At 38.5% G+C, this 23,434-nt stretch overlaps 1 protein-coding gene across 2 annotated transcripts in view; it reads left to right on the forward strand.

Moving 5' to 3' along the window:
* The window catches only part of ATF6 (activating transcription factor 6), a 250,627-nt gene that overhangs the window by 175,882 nt on the left and 51,311 nt on the right, over positions 1 to 23,434 (forward strand). For both annotated transcript variants that reach the window (XM_055401458.2, XM_088835977.1), the window contains exon 15: positions 5,969 to 6,053. In XM_055401458.2, the coding sequence (XP_055257433.2) occupies positions 5,969 to 6,053 (85 nt within the window). The remainder of the gene's footprint in view (positions 1 to 5,968; positions 6,054 to 23,434) is intronic.

A 23,434-nucleotide genomic window follows, 5' to 3' on the forward strand; every position in this document is an offset into this window, starting at 1 on the left:
GTGGGCTTCCACCTATGGGGACACACAGAGTCGGATACGACTGAAGTGACTTAGCATAGCATAGCATAGGAGGTGGATCATAGAGGATCTTGCTTTGATTTATGTCATCGAGTGTTCTGCCTATGTTTTCCTCTAAGAGTTCTATAGTTTCTGGTCTTACATTTAGGTCTTTAATCCATTTTGAGTTTATCTTTGTGTATGCTGTTAGGAAGTGTTCTAATTTCATTCTTTTACACATATCTATCCAGTTTTCCCAGCACCATTTATTGAAGAGGCTGTCTTTGCCCCATTGTATATTCTTGCCTCCTTTGTCAAAAATAAGGTACCCATAGGTGCATGGGTTTACTTCTGGGCTTCCTATCTTGTTTCATTGGTCTGTATTTCTGTTTTTGTGCCAGTATCATACTGTCTTGATGACTGTAGCTTTGTAGTATAATCTGAAGTCAGGAAGGCTGATTCCTCCAGCTCCATTCTTCTTTCTCAAGACTGCTTTGGCTTTGGGGTCTTTTGTGTTTCCATATGAATTGTGAAATTTTTTGTTTTAGTTCTGTGAAAAATGCCATTGGTAATTTGATAGGGATCACATTGAATCTTATATTGCATTTGGTAGTATAGTCATTTTCACAATATTGATTCTTCCTGCCCAGGAACATGGAATATCTCTCCATTTGTTTATGTCGTCTTTGATTTCTTTCATTCAGTTCAGTTCAGTCGCTCAGTCGTGTCTGACTCTCTGTGACCCCATGAATCACAGCACGCCAGGCCTCCCTGACCATCACCAACTCCCAGAGTTCACTCAAACTCATGTCCATCGAGTCGGTGATGCCATCCAGCCACCTCATTCTCTGTCGTCCCCTTCTGCTCCCGCCCCCAATCCTTCCCAGCATCAGAGTCTTTTCCAGTGAATCAACTCATCACATGAGGTGGCCAAAGTATTGGAGTTTCAGCTTCAGCATCAGTCCTTCCAATGAACAGCCAGGACTGATCTCCTTTAGAATGGACTGGTTGGATCTCCTTGCAGTCCAAGGGACTCTCAAGAGTCTTCTCCAACACCACAGTTCAAAAGCATCAATTCTTCGGCGATCAGCTTTCTTCACAGTCCAACTCTCACATCCATACATGACCATGGGAAAAACCATAGCCTTGACTAGACGGACCTTTGTTGGCAAAGTAATGTCTCTGCTTTTTAATATACTATCTAGGTTGATCATAACTTTCCTTCCAAGGAGTAAGCGTCTTTTAATTTCATGGCTGCAATCAGCATCCGCAGTGATTTTGGAGCCCCCCAAAATAAAGTCTGACACTGTTTCCACTGTTAGTATATAGAAATGCAAGTGATTTCTGTGTATTGATTTTGCATCCTGCAAGTTTGCTAAATTCACTGATTAGCTCTAATAATTTTCTGATACTATCTTTACTTTTCTTTTTTTTTTTTATTTTTTTTTTTTTATCTTTACTTTTCTATGTGCAGTATCATGTCATCTGCAAACAGTGAGAGCCTTACTTCTTTTCCGATCAGGATTCCTTTATTTCTTTTTCTTCTCTGATTGCTGTAGTTAGAACTTCCAGAACTATGTTGAATAATAGTGGTAAGAGTGGACACTTGTCTTGTCGCTGATCTTAGGAGGAGTGCTTTCAGTTTTTCATCATTGAGAATAATGTTTGCTGTAAGCTTATCATATATAGCCTTTACTATGTTGAGGTAGGTTCCTTCTATGCCCATTTTTTGAAGAGTTTGAATTATAAATGGGTGCTGAATTTTGTCAAAGGCTTTTTCTGCATCTATTGATGTTATCATATGGTTTTTATCTTTCAACTTGTTAATATAGTGTATCGCATTGATTGATTTGCATATATTGAAGAATCCTTGCTTTCCTGGAATAAACCCAACTCGATCATGGTGTATGAGCTTTCTGATGTGTTGCTGAATTTTGTTTGCTAAAATTTTGTTGAGGATTTTTGCATCTATATTCATCAGTGATATTGGCCTGCAGTTTTCTTTCTGTTTTGTCTCTGTCTGGTTTTGGTATCAGGGTGATGATGGCCTCGTAGAGTGAGTTTAGAAGGGTTCCTTCCTCTGCAGTTTTTTTGAAAGAGTTTTAGAAGGATAGGCGTTAGCTCTTCTCTAAATGTTTGATAGAATTCCCCTGTGAAGCCATCTGTTCCTGGGGCTTTTGTTTTTTGGGAGATTTTTGATCACAGCTTCGATTTCAGTGCTTCTAATTGGGTTGCTCATAATTTCTAATTCTTCTTGGTTCAGTCTTGGAAGACTGAACTTTTCTAAGAATCTGTCCATTTCTTCCAGGTTATCCATTTTCTTGCCATATAGTTGTCCATAATAGTCTCTTATAATCCTTTGTATTTCTGCATTGTCTGTTGTAACCTCTCCTGTTTCATTTCTAATTTTGTTGATTTGATTCTTCTTTCTTTTTTCTTGATGAGTCTGGCTAAAAGCTTGTCAATTTTGTTTATCTTCTCAAAGAACCAGCTTTTAGTTTTATTAATCTTTACTATTGTTTCTTTCATTTCTTTTTCATTTATTTCTGCTTGGATCTTTATGATTTGGTTTCTTTTACTAATTTTGGGGGGTTTTTATTCTTCTTTTTCCAGTTGTTTTAGGTGTAAAGTTAGATTGTCTAGTCAATGTTTTTCTTGTTTCTTGAGGTAGGATTGAATTGCTATGAACTTCCCTCTTAGAACTGCTTTTACTGCATCCCGTAGGTTTTGAGTTGTGTTTTCATTGTCATTTGTTTCTAAAAATTTTTTTATTTCCCTTTTGGTTATTTAGAAACGTGTTGTTTAATCTCCATGTGTTTGTGTTTCTTACAGCTTTTTTCTTGTAATTTTTATTTCTTTTTTCTTGCTATATCTCATGGCATTGTGGTCAGATGCTTGATTTCAGTTTTCTTACATTTACTGAAGTTTGATTTGTGACCCAAGATGTGGTCTATCCTGGAGAATGTTCCATGTGCACTTGAGAAGAAGGTGTATTCTTTTGCATTTGGATGGAATGTCCTGAAGATACCAATGAGATCCGTCTCATCTAATGTATCATTTAAGATTGTGTTTCCTTGTTAATTTTCTGTTTTGATGACCTGTCTGCTGGTGTGAGTGGCATGTTAAAGTCTCCTGCTATTGTTGTGTTACTGTCAGTTTCTCCTTTTATGTCTGTTGGTGTTTGTCTTATGTATTGAGGTGCTCCTGTGTTGGGTGCGTAGATGCTTACAGTTGTTCTGTCTTCCTCTTGGATTGATCCCTTGATCATTATGTAATGTCCTTCCTTATCTCTTGTAATAGTCTTTATTTTTAGGTCTATTTTGTCTGATATGAGGATTGCTATTCCAGCTTTCTTTTGCTTCCCATTTGTATGGAATATATTTTTCCATCCTCTCACTTTCAGTCTATATGTGCCTTTAGGTTTCTTGTAGACAGCATATATATGGGTCTTGTTTTTGTATCCATTCAGCCAGTCTGTGTCTTTTGGTTGGAGCATTTAATCCATTTACATTTAAAGTAATTATTGGTATATATGTTCCTATTCCATTTTCTTAATTGTTTGGGGTTGAAGAAAGCTGATCGCTGAAGAATTGATGCTTTTGAACTGTGGTGCTGGAGAAGAGTCTGGAGAGTCCCTTGCACTGCAAGGAGATCCAGCCAGTCCATTCTAAAGGAGATCAGTCCTGGGTGTTCATTGGAAGGACTGATGCTGAAGCTGAAACTGCAATACTTTGGCCACCTCATGCGACGAGTTGACTCACTGGAAAAGAGTCTGATGCTGGGACGGATTGGGGGCGGGAGGAGATGGGGATAACAGAGAATGAGATGGCTGGATGGCATCACCGACTCGATGGACATGAGTTTGAGTGAACTCTGGGAGTTGGTGATGGACAGGGAGGCCTGGCGTGCTGTGATTCATGTGGTCGCAAAGAGTCGGACACGACTGAGCGACTGAACTGAACTGAACTGAACTGATTGTGTAGATCTTTTTTCTTCTCTTGTATTTCTTGACTGTATAAGTCCCTTTAACATTTGTTGTAAAGCTAGTTTGGTGGTACTAAATTCTCTTAACTTTTGCTTGTCTGAAAAACTTGATTTCTCCCTCAATTTTGAGTGAGACCCTTGCTGGGTACAATAATCTTGGTTGTAGATTTTTCCCTTTCAGTACTTTAAATATATCCTGCCATTCCCTTCTGGCCTACAGAGTTTTTGCTGAAAGATCAGTTGTTAAGCATATGAGGTTTCCCTTGAATGTACTTGTTGCTTTTCCCTTGCTGCTTTTAATGTTCTTTCTTTGTGTTTAGTCTTTATTAGTTTGATTCATATATGTCTTGGTGTGTTTCTCCTTGGGTTTATCCTTTATGGGACTCTTTGTGCCTCTTGGACTTGGTTGACTATTTCCTTTTCCATGTTGGGGAAATTTTCAACTATAATCTCTTCAAATTTTTTCTCATACCCTTTCTTTTTCTCTTCTTTTTCTGCTGCTGCTGCTGCTAAGTCGCTTCAGTTGTGTCCGACTCTGTGCGACCCCATAGACGGCAGCCCACCAGGCTTCGCCACCCCTGGGATTCTCCAGGCAAGAACACTGGAGTGGGTTGCCATTTCCTTCTCCAATGCATGAAAGTGAAAAGTGAAAGTGAAGTCACTCAGTCGTGTCTGACTCTTAGCAACCCCATGGACTGCAACCCACCAGGCTCCTCTGTCCATGGGATTTTCCAGGCAAGAGTACTGGAGTGGGGTGCCATTGCCTTCACTTCTTCTTCTTCTTCTTCTGGCACCCCTATAATTCAAATGTTGGTGTGTTTGATATTGTCCCAGAGGTCTCTGAGACTATCCTCAGTTCTTTTCATTCTTTTTACTTTATTTTGCTCTTCAGAAGTTATTTCCACATTTTATCTTCCAGCTCACTGATTCATTCTTCTGCTTCAGGTATTCTTCTATTGATTTCTTCTAGAATATTTTTAATTTCAGTAATTGTGTTGTTTGTCTCTGCATGTTTATTCTTTAATTCTTCTAGGTCTTTGTTAATTGATTCTTGCATTTCTGCCATTTTGTTTTCAAGGTTTTTGATCATCTTTACTATCATTATTCTGAATTCTTTTTCAGGTAGTTTGCCTATTCCCTCTTCATTTACTTGGACCTCTGTATTTCTAGTTTGTTCCTTCATTTGTGTAGTATTTCTCTGCCTTTTCATTATTTTTTTTAACTTACTGTGTTTGAGGTCTCATTTTTCCAGGCTTCAAGCTTGAATTCTTTCTTCCTTTTGGTTGGCCTCCTAAGGTTGGTTCAGTGGTTTGTGTAAGCTTCATGTAGGGTGAGATTTGTGCTGAGTTTTTGTTGTTGTTTGTTTGTTTGTTTTTCCTCTGATGGACAAGGCTGAGTGAGGTGGTAATCCTGTCTGCTGATGATTGGGTTTGTATTTTTGTTTGTTGTTTAGATCAGGCATCCTGCACAGGTGTCCTGCACAGGCATCTTGCACTGGTGGTTGAGTGATGCCGGGTCTTGTATTCAGGTGGTTTCCTTTGTGTGAGTTCTCACTATTTGATACTCCCTAGGGTTAGTTCTCTGTTAGTCTAGGGTCTTGGAGTCAGTGCTCCCACTCCAAAGGCTCAGGGCTTCATCTCTGAGTCCAGAAGAAATGGGGGAGTGCTTTTAACCCAGTCTTCAAAACAGGTCTGAAGCCAGACTCAAGGACTCCTATCCTCCAGAATGACGCCTCCCTCCTGATGGAAGATCCCTTTTTCTCTTCCTCGGTGCTTAGTCTGGTTTCACTTGCTCACAGGGGGACGAGTACAGAGACCTTGCACCTAGTCCTTCAGACCAGAGTTCCAAGTACAAAAGGGATTAGCCAGCCTCTTTTTTTTTTTTTATGATAGCATTGAAATATTGGCATCCTAGAAACTCTGAATTTGGCTTGTTATAGGACTAAGCTGATTGTTATGTGTAACAAATTGTTCTTTGTTAATCTTAGGATCACCTGCTGTTACCAGCTACCACCCATAACAAGACCTCAAGACCAAAGATGTCAATTGTATTACCAGCAATAAACATAAATGGTAAGTTGAAATTTTGGCTTATGAATGACATGTGATTGTTTTGTTTAACCTAGATTCTCTGGATTAACTAAGACATTCTTCTGGTCAAGTATATATCCATGCATTAATTCTGAAACATTTTCCTACTGTTTTCACAAAATAGTAATTTTAAATTCCTCTCTTTTAAAAAGTAAAAGGTTTAGTTTAAAGCTACCTTTACAATTACTATATATTTTGTAAATTCATTCTCTTTTATTTATAAATTTAGAAAAGTTGCTATCTTTACTGATCTATAGACTTCTTGTCTGGGGCCTTTCTGGTAATACCTGCTGTATAAGAAGTCCTTGCTATGTTGTGAGGATGAGTTCATAAGTTACGTTATTGGAGCTCAAAGCAGTTTCTTGTATAACATAAAGGTGATGTGATTCCCAAACTAAACCTAAGAAACCTGTTTATATTTAATCTGTAATACTAATGAATTTGATATTGACAATATTACTATTGCATTTTGTTCTCTCATTAATTCTGGGTATTGGATAAAATGCAAATAATACCATAGTGCTTTGAGAGTATCCAAAGTGTGACGGTGTGGTGTGCTTGCTTATAGTCTAGCAGGGAGTATAATATGAGCACAGAAATCACTGTACTCCAGAGAGAGAATCCCGTAAGGAATAGACAAAGTACTAAAGAGATTTAGTAAAGAATAGATTGCTTCCAGCTGGGTTCTTCATGGAAAAGAGAAACTTCTCACTCCCAGTGTCAGCTGTATGTTGAGAATGAGCACAGTGTATATTGTTGGCTGACTTTCTCTGGCACATCATATTAAATTCTAATGGAACTGGGAGGATTGGTTGTCCTTCTCAAGTCCATTTATCTGATGTAACAGAGCTACTGGTAAATTTTCTGTCTAATGACAACCTTATGAGTAAGACAAAATTGAAAAGTCCTTTAACCTGCAGTTGAACCAGTCCACATTCTGATTGATGATTATGCTAAAGCCACCAAATACAATGATAAAACACTGGGATTCTAGATAAATTCCAATAAAATTTAGTCTTAGAGAAAGAGTATTAGGTATTCATTGTACATTTTAAGACCGAGTATTGCCAAACTTCAATTAACTGTATACAGACAGCTTATTAGAAATGCTTGGGAGGCAATGTTATAGACATAAAACTTTTTTGTTAAAACATAAAAGAATTATGACATCCTCTTAGTCTTAGGAAGACAGAACAAACTTTTAAAAAAAACAAACTGTAACGCTGAGGTGAACTTATCCTCCTTCAGTAAAGGCATACCTCTGAAGCTTTCATGGATCAATCATATTACAACTTCGAGTGGAACAGTATATTCGAAAGGGTACTGTATTACACTCCAAAGAATATGCTTAAGAAATATTATTAATCTTGTTCCATAAGTACCTAGATTTCTCTGCTTGAACCATTATAGATCTGACTTCTGGTCAGCTTATGCTCAGAAAGGCTATTGTCTAACCTTCAACAAGGCAGAATTTACTTAATTTTAGTGTTCGGATCTCAGGTTCTTATAAAATAAAACCAGGCATTCTTTTGCATAACAGCAAGCTATCCATTTATATTGATATTAAGCCAAAAACAATAAGATGCTGTTTAATTATCTTGGCCAGGGGACTAATTTTTGAAAATGAGCCTTTTCATGGATTTGAGAAATACCATATTAGAGGATCATTTTCTTTTTAATCTGGTTTGAATTTATTTGTAAATAAGTTTTGTTTTCCTTTTTAGGATATAGACTACTCTTGGAAAAGTTACTTCAAATTCAGGAAATACTGATTAAGTAGATACCATGTGCTCAGTACTGTGTTGTATCCTCAGCTTCTTTTCTGAACCATCCCTTTAACCTTCTTGTTTTGAGGCCACTTCTCAAATTAGACCTTGATTTTTCCTTCCCACCTCATATATCTCTGAGCCTGCAGATGGGGCAGATAGTATCCTTGCTCCCCATTACAACTTCCAGATGACCTCGCCTTTCTTCTTTAGTCTCCCTAACATCTTTTGGCCACCTCATGCGACGAGTTGACTCACTGGAAAAGACTCTGATGCTGGGAGGGATTGGGGGCAGGAGGAGAAGGGGACGACAGAGAATGAGATGGCTGTATGACATCACCGACTCGATGGACATGAGTTTGAGTGAACTCCGGGAGTTGGTGATGGACAGGGAGGCCTGGCGTGCTATGATTCATGGGGTCGCAGAGAGTCGGACACGACTGAGCGACTGAACTGAACTGAACATCTTTCAAGTTTATAACACTCCTGTTACCCTTCTTTGCTGCTGTCTTCTACCCCACTTTCACTGACTACTTCTCCACCATGGCTTTTGTCAACTCTCTATAAAACGTCAGCATCTACACAGAGGATTCATCCAGCACTCAGGCCTCTTTAGATCCACTCATCTTTTATTTCTGCACCACCTCAGCTTTCCACCCACATGGTCATACTCAAGACCTCATCATCCATAATGACATCCATTTGAAATGTCTCCAGGCTTCCTGCTCTGACTTTTACTTGCTCTCCCACTGTAATACCCACACTCCAGCTACTCTCTGACCTCACAAATCTCCAGTCCTTAGACCCTGCCATGACCCTGCCACTTTTTCTGTGTCTTACATCCATCATGCCATACACTCCTCCTTACCAAGCCGATATTCCATGTCCCATAGTATCACCACTCTTTTACAAATCACCCCCCCCAATCCGCTTTCCTTAGGTCCCACTTGTCTGTAAAATCTCACCCTAATTAAACACAGCTCTACTCTTTATACCTGCTGTAAAGCGGTTGAAATCACTACAAAACATCATCCAGTCAGGACAAGGAGATTCAGTTCAAACTTATGACCATTAATTCCAAAGGGGCATTCAGTGCCACCTATCATTGCTAGTAAATTCACTTGCCTTCTCTCTGAAACAAGAATTTCTCACCTTCTCTTCTCAAATCTCCAACATACCCTCTCTTCACCCCCTCAGCTGATGAACTCATCAAAATGCTACATTGAGAAAATAGATGCGATCATTTAAGAGCTATCTCATCTTTCCACTGCCTAGCGGCATCTATACCCACAAATTCTGCCTTCCTTCTTACTGCACTGGGAGAAAAGTTTCTTCCACCGAGTTGTAAATCCCAACTTTGCTATTTATTGGATGTGTATAGTTGGACAAATTAATTAAGTTTTCTGTACTTATGCATGCGTGCGTGCTTAGTCGCTTCAGTCATGTCTGCCTCTATGTGACCCCATGGACCATAGCCTGCCAGGCTCCTCTGTCCATGGGATTCTCCAGGCAAGAATACTGGAGTGGGTTGCCATTTCCTTCTGTACTTGAGCTTCCTGTAAAAGGAGATATTAGTGTAGTACCTTCCTCTTAGATTTGGGTGAGAATTAAATGAGCAGAAATGCTTTAAATAGTGCCTAGCTGTTTTCAGTGTGGTCACTCTTACTTTGTCATTGTCATCATGGTCACCTTTATGTAAGGTGACGCCTTCCTTTTGGATTGTGCATCCCAGCTCTTCTCACCATTTCAGAGACTTTGCTCCTGCATTTTTACCCTTGCTGTCCCCAGTGATCAGTTTCTTCTCTACTGGGTCATCCCTACCAACATACAAAGTGCCTTAATATTGCTTTTGGTGTAGGGAGAATCTCTTAACTCCATATGCTGATTCTCTGCTGCCTTCCTAGCAAAACTCTTGAAAGAGTTAACCTATACTCATTGCCTCCATTTGCTTATCTCCCATTCTCTCCTCTGCTTACTCTTTTGTAACTTTTGCCCTGCTGAATGAAGTGCTCTTGCAAAAGGGTCCCCAATGACCGATGCCTTGCCAAAGCCAAGAGTCATATCTTCATTCTCATCTTACCTGACCTCTCAATGGTATTTGACATGGTTGACTATTCCCTCTTTTTTTCAGTCTCCCGTTTTTATTTTTAAAAACTTCACATGTTATCATATGTGAAACAGATTGCCAGTCCAGGTTCAGTGCATGAGACAGGGTTCTCAGGGCTGGTGCACTGGGATGACCCTGAGGGATGGGATGGGGAGGTAGGTGGGAGCAGGGTTCAGGATGGGGAGCACATGTACACCCGGGGCTAAAATAATTAGCCTCCAATTTAAAATAAATAAATTTTTTAAAAAAAGAAAAGTTGAAAGATGAGTACAGTGAGTATATGGAGACCCTTTACCTTGATTTCACCAGTTGTTAACATTCTTCCACATTTGTTTTATTTGTGTCTATTTATCTCTTTATACTCACTTGTGTTTTTCTCTGAACGGTTAGCGAGTTAGTTACAAACATTTTAATACTTTACCCTTAAATACTTGAATACGCATCTCCTAAAAAAGGAATGTTCTCCTATACACGCACAATAAAACGACCACATCAAAGTTTAACATTGCTATAATAGAGTTTAATATATAATCAATGTTCAAATTTCCAAATTTTCCCCAAAAATATTCTTTATAGCTTTTGGAGGAAGGGATTCAACATCCAATCAGAGGTCATTCATGGCATCTCCTTGTCATACCTCTTTAGTCTCCTCTCGTTTAGAATAGCTCTTCTGCCCTTTTTAATTTTGTTTTTCATGACATGCATTTTTTAGAAATCAGATTCATTGAGATACAATGTACAAACAATAAAAAATCACCAATTTTATGACTTTTGACAACCACCACTTCATTCAGGATAGCAGCATTTTCACTGCTTCAAGAAGTTTATTTGTGTCCTTTTGCAATCAGTCCCCTCAAGTTCATTTTTGGTGTTCCCTGTGTTTTTAAACACTTTGTTTTGTGAGCTCTTGTGCTACAATGGCTGGTCTAGTTTTTCTGCTGCATCTCCTTCTTGGTTACTTTAGCCAGCTTTTCCTCCTCTGTAAGGACAGGAATGTTGTTTGTTATATTTGCATTTACCATAACCCCAGCACATAGAGCAAGCAGTGTCTGGCACAGGACATAACTGCAAGATGTTCATCTCTATTAATTTATGTAATGCTCAGCTGCCAGCTAAGTATTATCTTCATTTTATAGATGAAGACATTAAAGGTCAAGGAAGTAATTTGTACCATTTATTCAACAGTTATATAACAGAGAAGTAAGAGCTAAATACATTGTATAAAATATATTTTGATCAATTTTTAATTAAATATTTCAATATTAAAGACAAATGTGTAAATATTAAAAATACATGGGCTCCAGAATTTAAGATATATTTTTATACTACTTTATCCCTGTGTTATAAAGGTTAAAGCATATTCATTGAGAGCAATATAATTCAATATAATATTTTGGATTTGATAGGCACATGTTTGTTGAATGACACAATAAGTAAGGTAAATGTTATTTGGTCATTACTTTGTGGTCACTTGAAAGACATTACTATTTTAACTCTTTGATTAAAAACAGTCGGCAAGTTTTTCACCCTGAGCAATATGAGGACTTGAGAAAGTTAATAAAATATATTTTCTGCCATCTCTGAATTCAAAAGTTACATGTAAATTGGAAAGGAAAAATGAGTTGTGGGTTTGATCCCTCTCTTTGACTTAAGTGGAGCTTGTAGAATTTTGGAGTGAGTGTAGAGGGCATAAAGTCAAAGTTTATTGAGCAATTGGATTTTCCTGTATCCTGTATATGGATATTTGGGAATAGGAATTTGATTTTCCAATTTTAGCAAAGTAAATTAGATTCCTAGGTCAATGTTTGGCCTTACCCTATAATGTAAAATGATTCTGCTTTGTGGTTTTGAGCTGTGGAAAAATATCTATATAAGAAATAGCTAAAGAGAGTAGGATATGGATGTGCATTTAATGCCATTTAGAAAATACTAGTTGCATCGTTCTGTGTTCTCCATGCCTTATTGAATTTTGTAGTGTGTTACTAGAGTAATAAACTTTATTATTTAATTTCCTTTGTTCTCGTAAGAGAGTTGAAAACAGGTTAGGCTGTAAGAAAGAAGTCTGTCTTTGAGGAAGTCTTCACACCAGAGATTATTGAAGTAAAATGAAATTCTAGGCATACTTTTAAAAAACTTAAAAAAAAAAAAAAACGATTGCAGATGTATGGCAGGCCAGTTGGTGATGAATTAAAAGGCTATTGCTATCTTTTTTTTTTTGGAAAAGGTTTCTGGAAGGTCTTCTTGTACTATAAGTCAGCATTTCCTGCTTTTAAATTATTTCCACTCATGTTATAGTAAAACTGCTCATTTCCTTTCGTTCATTATTGATAAATAATTCAACAAAATAGAACATAGAAGAGATTTTTTTTTTAACGGTAACTACTTTGTAGACTCCTTTCATCAGGCATTGAACACAGCCACTAGCAGATACATTTCACAATTTGACCAGCACTTTTGTTGATTTGGTTTTACTGTTCTCCTTCCCTCTGTTAGCCATGTAGCTCAAATAATGTGGTAAATGAGTAATGAAAATAAAACTGTAACTCTAATTCTACCCTGTCATCATTAAGGGTCCAAGTAAGTGGACAAATGACTGCAAGGCTAAACTGTAATTATATTTAATCTCAAAATAATTTTCATGTAAGGAAAATCTAGAAGTCGCTAGCAGTGGAAGACCTATAACAGAAGGGCAGAAAGCAAACCAACCAAATAAGAGAATGTTGATACAACTGCTTTTGATGATTACTTTCATAGGAGTGTTATCCCAAAGAAAATGTATTTGGAAACTGTCCTATTTAGACTTGTTCTACTCAAGCAGATTGGTTGCCCAAGAGAGTTGTGCCTAAAAGTTGTTCATTTCCTTCTTATATATTCATTTCTCCTTAAATGTGTGCAGGCTATTTTTAAAAATATGTGAACAGTTTTGCATTTTCATTGCAATTCGTTCCATTTCAGATATAATTATATCTAATTGAGTAAATGGAGTCGTCTCTTGAAGCTGTGTTTCAATTATTTTTTTAATGCATGATCAAATAGTTCTCACTTTTTGACTCACTATTAAAACCAGCAGTAAAATTCCCACAGTGAGAATTTCTACTGAAGAAAGGAGAAAAATCACACTATTCACCTGAAAAAAAAAGAATTTTTTTTCTTTCGAAATAGAGTCAGAGATGTGTTAATTATGAATATAGTAATAACTGACAAGTAAAATGATGAGCATTAAATAACATTTACTGTGCTAACTACGATAAGGAATACTTTCGTAAAGACTGCAAGGAGATCCAACCAGTCCACCCTAAAGGAGATCAATCCTGGGTGTTCATTGGAAGGACTGATGCTAAAGCTGAAACTCCAATACTTTGGCCACCTCATGCGATGAGTTGACTCACTGGAAGAGACTCTGATGCTGGGAGGGATTGGGGGCAGGAGGAGAAGGGGACGACAAAGAATGAGATGGCTGGATGGCATCACCGACTCGATGGACATGAGTTTGAGTGAACTCCGGGTGTTGGTGATAGACAGGGAGGCCCGGCGTGCTGTGATTCACGGGGTCGCAAAGAGTCGGACACAACTGAGCAACTGAACTGAACTGAACTGAACTTTACATTTTGGGCTGCAGATTCAATTGGTAGTTTTCTAGTGAAAGGACATTCACCTAAGGGAGGCAGAGTATGACGCAGTTGTCTTTAGCATTTAGGTAAAATATGACTGAATTTCTTAGGTCCCTTTATAGCTCATAGCTTCCACTGATGCTAATTTACTAACTGTATCTATACCCACAGTGATGGCACATATCAGTTCTGAACCATTAATAATATGCTGATTGATGGTTTTTAAAGGAGAGATCAGTTAGGTACTGGTAGTTGTAAAGCTCATGCTATGGTATACGACTCATTCATGTTGATGTTTGACAGAAAACAACAAAATCATGAAAGCAATTATCCTTCAATTAAAAAATAAATAAATTTCAAAAGAAGGAAAAAAAGAAAGAAAATTAGAAGAATATGATAAATGAGAAAATCTTGATGACTAACATAATTTGGTTACTTGGGAGATAAAACTTGAACTGAACTGTAAATGGAAACTTAGAATATAAGGATGAGGAAAGTATAAGATATAAAGTTTTATATCTTATACTCTATTATATTAAAATATTTTATATTATTATAAAATAATATAATATAAAAATTGCTTTCAGCTACAAGCAACAGAAGTAATTAAGCATTGGCTTAAATAAATTGGATTTTTTTCTTATGTATTGAAAAATCCACAGCAGTGAACCAGTCCAGTTGCTGGTGTTGATTCAGAAATTTAAGGGTGCTAGGGCTAAGGTTGCCGCAATTGTCTTGGCCTTTCCCAGATGATCTCAAAGCGGCTGTTGTAGATCAAACCATCATATCTGTATTTCAGACAGAAAAAAAGGAAGGCATGGTGTCTATCAGGAAGGCACATTTTCCAGAAATTTTTAGCAGACTTTATTTCTCACTGGGTATGAACTGTGTCACATTCTTGCGCCTAGCTTCAAAGGAGGCTCAGAAGTATAATGCACATTGTGATCTGGAAAAAAAAAAAAATGTGAGCTTCTCTTAGTGTGGAAATAATGGATATTGTGGACAAACTAGCATCTGCTGCTTGCTGCGTGCTCCATCATGTGCTGTGTTGGAACTGAGCAAGGTATCCAGATGGTTTTTGTCGTTCAGTCATTTAGTTGGATTCGACTCTTTGAGACCCCATGGATTGCAGCATGCCAGGCTTCGCTGTCCTTCACTATCTCCCAGAGTTTGCTCAAACTCATATCGATTAGGGGTTGGAAAGAGTGGAACACGACTTAGTGACTGAACAACAACATGTCTGTTGGGTCGGTGATGCCATCCAACCATCTCACCCTCTGTCACCCGCTTCTCCTCCTGCCCTCAATCTTGCCCGGCATCAGGGTCCTTTCCAGTGAGTTGGCTCTTCTTATCAGGTAGCCAGGAGAAGACAGTAAAGAGCGGATTCATGTTGAGGAGAGATGAGGAATAGGTGTTTATTGCATGGGATGCAGTTATATATGATTTAGGTTGTTAATAAGTTAAGGAAGTGACTTTAAGCTATCATAATTTTTAAAATACTATAAAGGCTCCATTAAGAGACTTTTAATCTGGGTGAGGTCTGTAAATAGAAAGAAAAACAAGAGGGAAGCTGTGCTAGGAGGAAGGGTAGAATACATTGAAGCTTCCGAGAAGATGAGCAGGGAGACATTGCAGCAGTCTTGGAGTGAGATCATTGAAGGCATGGAATGGAGAGAAAGGGAAAATGTCCAAAGAAATTTCAAAGAAAAATCTATAGCGCCTGGCAACTGAAGGAGGAAGCAGTGAAAACTGACCCCATGGCTTTGAAAACGCTGCCATATTACTGCGTCCTGCCATCCTCATCTCCTTGGCTGTCTTTCTTTCCCACTTATTTCTTAAAGTCACCAGGGTATCTGTTTTTAATTTCTTCCAAACCACTAGGTTATCCCCACTTGCTATAGCCTCTTCTGAAGCCCCTTCTACAAAGGAAATCTGAAAATAGAATTTTAAAATAGAAATGAAATAGGATTAATGGTATGTCTGCCTTTCGTACTTGGAATACTGATCACTTTGTGAAGAATGATCGTTGCTCTGATAATTTATTGGCAGTTGCACAAGTAAATCTTTTCCATGAAGCGTTTGTCTTTTTTGTATGTGATTTACTAATCAAACATTTAATCTGTTAGAACTTTCACTAGGCTCCAGAGATTTAAATTAGACAAGTTTGCACTGTATCTTCTAGGATATTAGAGAACTTCCTTGACCCAAAGGAGCCAGTTCCCAAACCCACTGTACCTAACTGACCTTCAGTGCCCTGTTAGCTTCAGTGAGATCAGTTTCACTCTTTCTCCCTTGGGCCAAAATCTGTTTCTACTCAAACAGATGGTTTAGCTTTCAGCTAATAAAAACTACAGATCAACATCTATTTAAGCCAACAGAATTGGTTTGAACCTCCTACTGACTGTCCAAAACTTGAAATATTTATTTATTTTATACATATTAAGCTCTTCAGAATGGATTTATCTTTGCACTGGAAAATTAAGAACCTTGTAGTGTGTCAGAAGATTGAGCCATTTCACATAATCTCAAGTTTCTGTTTTTCAGACGAACTGCTTAGCAAGCACAGGTTCAACTCTTCTGTGTATTCTCCTTTGCAGTGATACCAATTGGAAACACTAGAGATCATAACTTTCTATGGAGTATTGCTTAGTTCTTTCAATACTTGCATGGTAAATTCTTTGATATTTAAGACATAAATTAAAGACAGGGTGATAGACCAACATCATCTTAAGGATGTACATGTCAAAGACATTGTAGTTCTTGTTCACACTTAGACTTTTGGGGCTTCCCAGGTGGCTCAGTGGTAAAGAATCCACCTGCCAATGCAGGGGACACAGGCTCAATCCCTGGGTCAGGAAGATCCCCTGGAGGAAGAAATGGCAACCCACCCAAGTATTCTTGCTGGAGAATCCCGTGGCCAGAGGAGTCTGGCAGTCCATGGTGTTGCAGAGAGTTGGTCGTGGCTAAGCACACATGCTTGGACTTTTACAAATAATGGTTAGCAAGTCTGAAGAAATCTATGTTTCCTTTTTCTGAATTCAGAAAGTTGAAATTGAAAATATGGATACAGATATTAGAGTTCATTAGAGAGAACTTTTGCTTTGGGGATCTTTAGTACATCAAGCAATAGTTGCCTTTGAACTCAACCAAATATCCATAGAGATATTTTCCTCTAGATTCATTACAGATTTTACAGAAACAAATGCATGCCTTAAACATATGATTTAGATTAAATAATAAGACAAATGAACTATGAAATAGTTTGTTGCTAGGAGCAGGGTTGCTGAGAAGACCGTATTGATAGCCTCTGAAGATGTCTAAAGCCCATTTCTTTGTTTTCATTCTGCTTACTATATAGAACAGAATCTTGTGGGAAATGTGAACTACTTGGCCATCACTGAAGTATAGATTAGGACAAAGAAAGACTCATTAATATTCATGTATTCAAGCCATAAAATATCAAGGTTTAAAAGACTTTAGTATAAAGTCATACATACTAACTCCCTTCCAATGTTGGGATTCCCTTCTGCATTGCTTTGCTCAGTGGCCAATAAATTGAGAAGCAGTCACCTCCAGGGATGAAGATTTATCTGCCTTAAATAGCTCTGGCTATTTGTGAATTGTTTTTCTGTCTCTTCCTTACTCTACCCATAAATCCATGGGATTATATATTAATAATAATATTATTATTAACATTAATAATATTATTATTAATAATTTCATCTACAAGACTGACCTTTAGCTATTTATACACTGTGCATCCTCTGAGTCTTCACACAGCAAGGCCTTCCAGTTTTCAGAAACTATTCTTTCTGTGATGTGGGTTCACGGTGTCTCAGTTCTGGTCATTCTCTTCTGAATGGGCTCTGCTTTTCCCACCTTTCTTAAAGAGGCTGTGAATGCTGAGCATAATGGAGTATTTCCAAATGTTTGACCTATCCATTTTTTTGACTCCAAGATAGTGCAAAAGTGATATGCATTCAATAGAAACTATACTTCATATTTTGAAATTTGATTTTTCCCCCAGGCTAGTGATATTAGTTATAGTACTCTAGTGATCGTGGGCGGCAGCAGCTCCTAGTCAGCCATGTGGGCACCAGGGTAAACAGTGGATACCCTTACAACCAATCTGTGCCCAGGCAGCCACTCTGCTTCTCACTTTCAGTACAGTATTCAGTAAATTACGTGAGATAGTCACCACTTCATATGAAACGGGCTTTGTGTTAGGTGATTTTGCCCAACCGTAGGCTAATGCAAATGTTTTGCGCACATTGTAAAGCAATGGCTGCTTCGGCTGTGCTGGCTCTCGCTGAGCTCGGGCTTTCTCTGTGGAGCGAGGGCTGCTCGTGGTTGCGGCGTGCCGGCTCCTCGTCGCGGCTGGCTTCTCCTGCTGTGGAGCAGATTCTCGAGTGTGGGCTCCAGAGTGTGGGCTCAGAAGTTGTGGTGCACGGGCTCAGTTGCTCCACGACACGTGGACTCTTCCCAGACCAGGGATCAGACCTGTCTGCTCTGCATTGACAGGTGGATTCCTAACCACTGGAGCACCAGGGCAGCCCCTGTGAGCAATTTAAGGTGAGCTAGGCTTGGGCCTTCACTGGTGGTCCAGTACCTGAGACTCCATCCTCCCAATGCAGGGTCCTAGGCTTGATCTCACATGCTGCAACTAAGATCTCACATGCTGCGACTAAGATCTCACATGCTGCAACTAAGATCTCACATGCTGCGACTAAGACCTGATATGGCCAAATAAATAATTAAGGTATACTGAGCTAAGGGCCTCCCTGGTACCTGCCAATGCAGGAGATGCAGGTTCAATCCCTGGGTGGGGAAGATCCCCTGGAGAAGGAAATGGCAACTCACACCAGGATTCTTGCCTGGGAAATCACATGGACAAAGGAGCCTGGCGGGCTACAGTCCATGGGGTCTCAAAGAGTCAGACATGATTTAGCAACTAAACAACAGCAAAAGCTGGGCTAAACGATGTCTGGTAGATAAGGTGTGTTAAATTCATTTTGACTTACGAAATTTTCAATTTACAGTATGTTTATTGGAATGTAACTCCATTGTCAGTTGAGGATCTATATAGTATATTCCCATTGGTGAAGCCAAAGTGTTTTTTTTCCCCTATATCATACATTGTGCTTTCTGTCAAATAAAGTTCATAACTCTTTTTTACATATATTGTTGCCAAAGCATGTCTCCGTTTTACTTGCTGATTTTGATTTTCGGACTAAAATTTAGGGCTGTGTTTTTATTTTGATTTCACACCTTTTGGGAAGAGTTTTTTCTTAAATCCTTTACTCAACAATCATTCAAGAAAAGCTCTCCTAAAACCATAGAATAAGTTGGGGTCCCTCCCCCACCTTATCTGCCCAGAATACCCTGAACTCCCTTCATTTTGTAACTTTCATATCATTTGTAATCAGTCGTTTACTGTCCAACTTCCTTGCTACTTCCCCTCCTTGGTTAAGGACCCTTCACTTAATATTTTTTTGTTATTCCCAGTGCCTTACAAAAAATGTGCCTAACACACAGTAGGTGCTCAGAAGTTTTTGTCGAATTGAATTATAAATATACACAAACCAGGCACTCATATCAAGTATCTATATCCAAGAAAAATATATAATGAATTAAATACACACACACACACAGAGTAATACTTAAACTGAATCTTGAAGGATAAGTAGTATTGGTCAAATGGATGAGATATTCTAGGCAGAGGGAACAGTGTAATAGTGATATCAGAAAAAGAAAAAAAAACCCTTAGCCCACTGTGGGTATTGAAGTAGAGTTAAAGTGCATAAGTACTGAGGCTCAGAAGAAGCTAGAGAGAAAACAGAAGCCAGTTTGTGAAGGCCTTCTATGACATGGTATGGACTTTTAAATGCTCTAATAGTAATAGGAAGCTACTGAAATTTTTTAAGCAATAGAGAGGCACAAATAAGCTTGCATTTCAAATATTTCACTTACAGTCATGTAAAGGATGACTGTTACAGAGGCTGATGCTTTTACAGGGACAACAGGAAGTTATAATCATCTAGGCAAGAAGAAGAAATCACGGGTACTTCATATTAGAAAAGGATGATAAATAGGTATTTGTTGTGTAGAATCTGCAAACCTAGCAGTTTGAAAAAGCAAACATTGATTAGCTCACACAGTTTCTGAAGGTCAAGAATCTGGGACCAGCTTAGCAGAGTGGTTCTGGCCCCAGATCTCTCCTGAGGTTGCATAAAGCTGTTGGTGAAGATGAAGACTTGATCAGGGCTGAAGGGTATGCTCCCAAACTCACTCACTGTTGGTAGCGTCAGCTTCTCACTATGTGGGCCTCTCCCTGGGGCTTCCCTCAGGGTAAGTAAGCCACAAGAGTGAGAAAGGGAGCATGTGGGAGAGCTCCCAGGAGAGCAGTCAGTCTTTTAAATCTACCCCGTCGGTTCTGCTGCATGCTAACCCTGGTTCTTTATAGCAGGGAATTGCACGAGGGTGTGAATCCCAGGGAGCGGGGCTCCTTGGGGAACACGTTGAAGCTACTTACCACACTGCCGTGTGACAGCATGTAAAGAGTAGGCCTGGAAGTTAGGAGCATTTTAATGGTTTATGGAGATGAGAGAACTTAACACCTCACATAGAAACTGTCGTGTTTAGTCATTCCTCCCAGCTTGGAACTACCTAGAGGGGTAAAGGAAGCATTTGCTTGACTGAAATGTAAGAGAGAACCCCATTGTAAATGTTAAATAATGGTTACTTTGCAATAACTGGTTTTACACTATAAGATGTAATAATCTGGTGGTTTACAGTGTCATATAATTGCAGTTCAGATTTATAGATATTCCATACATGTGAGTGAAGTGAAAGTCGCTCAGTCGTGTCCGACTCTTTGCAACCCCATGGACTGTACAGTACATGGAGTTCTCCAGACCACAATACTGGAGTGGGTAGCCTTTCCCTTCTCCAAGGGATCCTCCCAACCCAGGGATCAAACCCAGGTGTCCCGCATTGCAGGTGGATTCTTTACCAGCTGAGTCACAAGTAATGTACAGCTTCTGTCAAAGATCTGATTTATGCCTCCAGAGAACCAATGATCTTACTGGGAAGCAGGACATAATATAGATCATAGGGAATTTAAGAACTAGAAGAAAACGTAGTGATAGTTTAGTACAATAGCTTTATGATAGAGGTAAGAAAATAGGTTGAGGGTGGCAAACAGCTGACCTAACCCAGCTATTAATGGAGCTGTGACCAGAGCCCAAATCTTCAGATCCCCAGACACAGAACTTTAGTTAAATGTGAAAGGTAGTTTATTTATATTTATTTGATAAACCATTTTATATTAGAAGCAAAATGACTTAGTATTTGACATGGAAAGAAGTGAGACATAAATGTCTTAGAAAACATTTTTGTCTTCTCTTAAAACACCGACTCACTTTGTCACTGATTATTGTATGACTTTGAACTAAATTGTAATGCATTAGTAAACCCAGAGAAAATAATTAGCAGTGTCACATACCTTACAGTTTTTTGAAGCAGGGACCTCCCTAGTTGACAGTGAGATATTTACATAAATTTTCCCATATTAAAATGATAATCATGGCTTCCCTGGTGGCTCAGTTGGTAAGGAATCTGCCAACAATACAGGAGACCTAGGTTCGATTCCTGGGTGGGAAAGATCCCCTGGAGAAGGGAAACGGCAACCCACTCCAGTATTCTTGCCTGGAAAATCCCATGGACAGAGGAGCCTGGTGGGCTGCAGTCCATGGGGTCTCAAAGAGTCGGACATGACTTAGTGACTAAACCATCACCAAAATGATAAAATCCAGGGTTCAACAAAGAATTATGTTATAAATAATGAATAAAAATAGTAAGTATGAACTATACTGTTAGAATAATGAGAGGATAAAAGTGAATAAAGCTAAGCGTTTACAAGATTTATTCAGCATGTATCGTAGCTTAAAATATTTTGGAATTTTTTTTCCCCCAAACAAAATGCTTTTGACATAGATTTGCCTGTGCTACTAAATAGTTTAAGTCGCAAATTCAGGTTTAGTTCCTCCTTTTTTCGAGTTTTTTTCTTGTTGTCACTAAGTCACATCTGCCTCTGCGTCCCCGTGGACTGCAGCTTGCCAGGCTTCCCTGTCCTTTACTGTCTCCTGGAGTTTGCTCGAATTCATGTCCTTTGAGGCGGTGATGCCATCAAACGATTTCATCCTCTGCTGTCCCTTCTCCTCTTGCCTTTTTTTGAGTGCCCACCCTGTATATTAAGCATATTTCTGGGTTCTTTAAAATATGTAATTGCATTTGGTCCTCACACAGTCTCCATGGTATAATTTTATCCCAGTTTATGGCTGAAATGGCTGAGAAATTGGAAGAATCATAACTGAATTTTCTGCATAGTCCTTGCAGTCAGTTTCCTTTACCCAAAGCTCCTACTTAAATTCAGTTTGTGACTGAGTGGAAACAGTATGACTAAATGCCAGTTTATGTTACCATAATTTCAGACTAGCAGCTATGGTGTTTATGTTCCAATCATCTATAAATATTTTATATTAAGCACATAATTTGGTAGGATGGCCAACAAAATGGTGAAGTACTTATGTTCATAGTAAGATAGACATGCTCACATGTTCCCTGGAATTTCCATGATAAGACAAAGACTTTTTTACCAGTATATTAAAATGTGAATAAACAAATGGAGCAACTATAAGCTGCAGCTTTCTTGGCATCATATGTTTACCCAATTAAAGGATTTTAAAATAAATTCGTTCCATCCAAATTTAGCAAACATGGATTTCAAAATTTGCTTGCTTTTTCCTTGGCATTTAAATATACAAATTTTTTTTTTTACATTTTCTAGTAAATAAATGTTAATCATTTCTCTAACCTAGCCTGTCCCAGACCAACAGATCAGTTCTACATGCAAAATAAGGCATGTCATTTTATAGCAAAAATAAACAAACTGTCCTCTCACTAGTGAATTTACTGCCTGCGTTTCTCTAGAAACATGTATCTTCCCAGGAAAATGGGCTTGCACTCAAGATTTAGATAGTTCGAAAGTTCCATTAGAAAAACTAGGCTATGAACATAAAAAAAAACAACTTCTGTCCCCCTACTCTGAGTTTGGTTAGTTGTTCTGTTTTCACACATTCTAGTAAATGTACTTTCCTGTTGACTATCTTTTCCCTTTTATCCCTGTAAGCTTCATTAATAAGTATTACCTTTGTAAATAAAATAGCCAATTTAATTCTACATTTGTTAGGAACCTACTAAATGCCGGACATTATCTTACAAGCTGAGAAATACTATTTAATATGAAAACTACATGTAGAACCAGCTCCAGATAAACTCACAATATAGAAGAGCTTTTTTTCCCTTTCTTTCTTTTTCTTTATTCCTTTCTTTTTCTCTTTCTTTTACTTATACCTGCTTGTATTAATACTTCTTCTTGGTTTCAAGTAACAGAGACTAACTCTGGGTGACTTAATCAGAATTTCTAGGAGAGCCAGAGAGTCACACTTGGAGGTCCCTTAAACAAGAACAAAGCCCTAAATTCTACCACACAGCTGGTCATAGAGCATAACTTGCACCATTGAGATCACTGATTCCTAACTCTGCTTCCAGAACCAATGCCATGGCTGGCTCTTGAAATTAGATGCTACTGCTTCCAGGGCCACCACCCTCTCCAGAAGAGTCTTAATAGCCACAGCTTCTTTGTAGTCTGTAAAGGGTGCATCTTGTAAGGCAATGCCTACATCACGTGTCCACACCCTAGTTATAAGGAAGCCTGAGAGATCAAGTATCTGGTTCCGTATTGAGAAAACCTGTGGTTCTGCTTTCCTGTGTCTTTCTCCTTTAGTCCTTACAAAGATACTAACAACTGTTTTGGTC

Source organism: Moschus berezovskii, chromosome 4 (assembly GCF_049115385.1).
Source record: "Moschus berezovskii isolate FMDL1 chromosome 4, NW_MosBer_1.0, whole genome shotgun sequence".
In the NCBI taxonomy this organism is placed as follows: Eukaryota; Metazoa; Chordata; class Mammalia; order Artiodactyla; family Moschidae; genus Moschus; species Moschus berezovskii.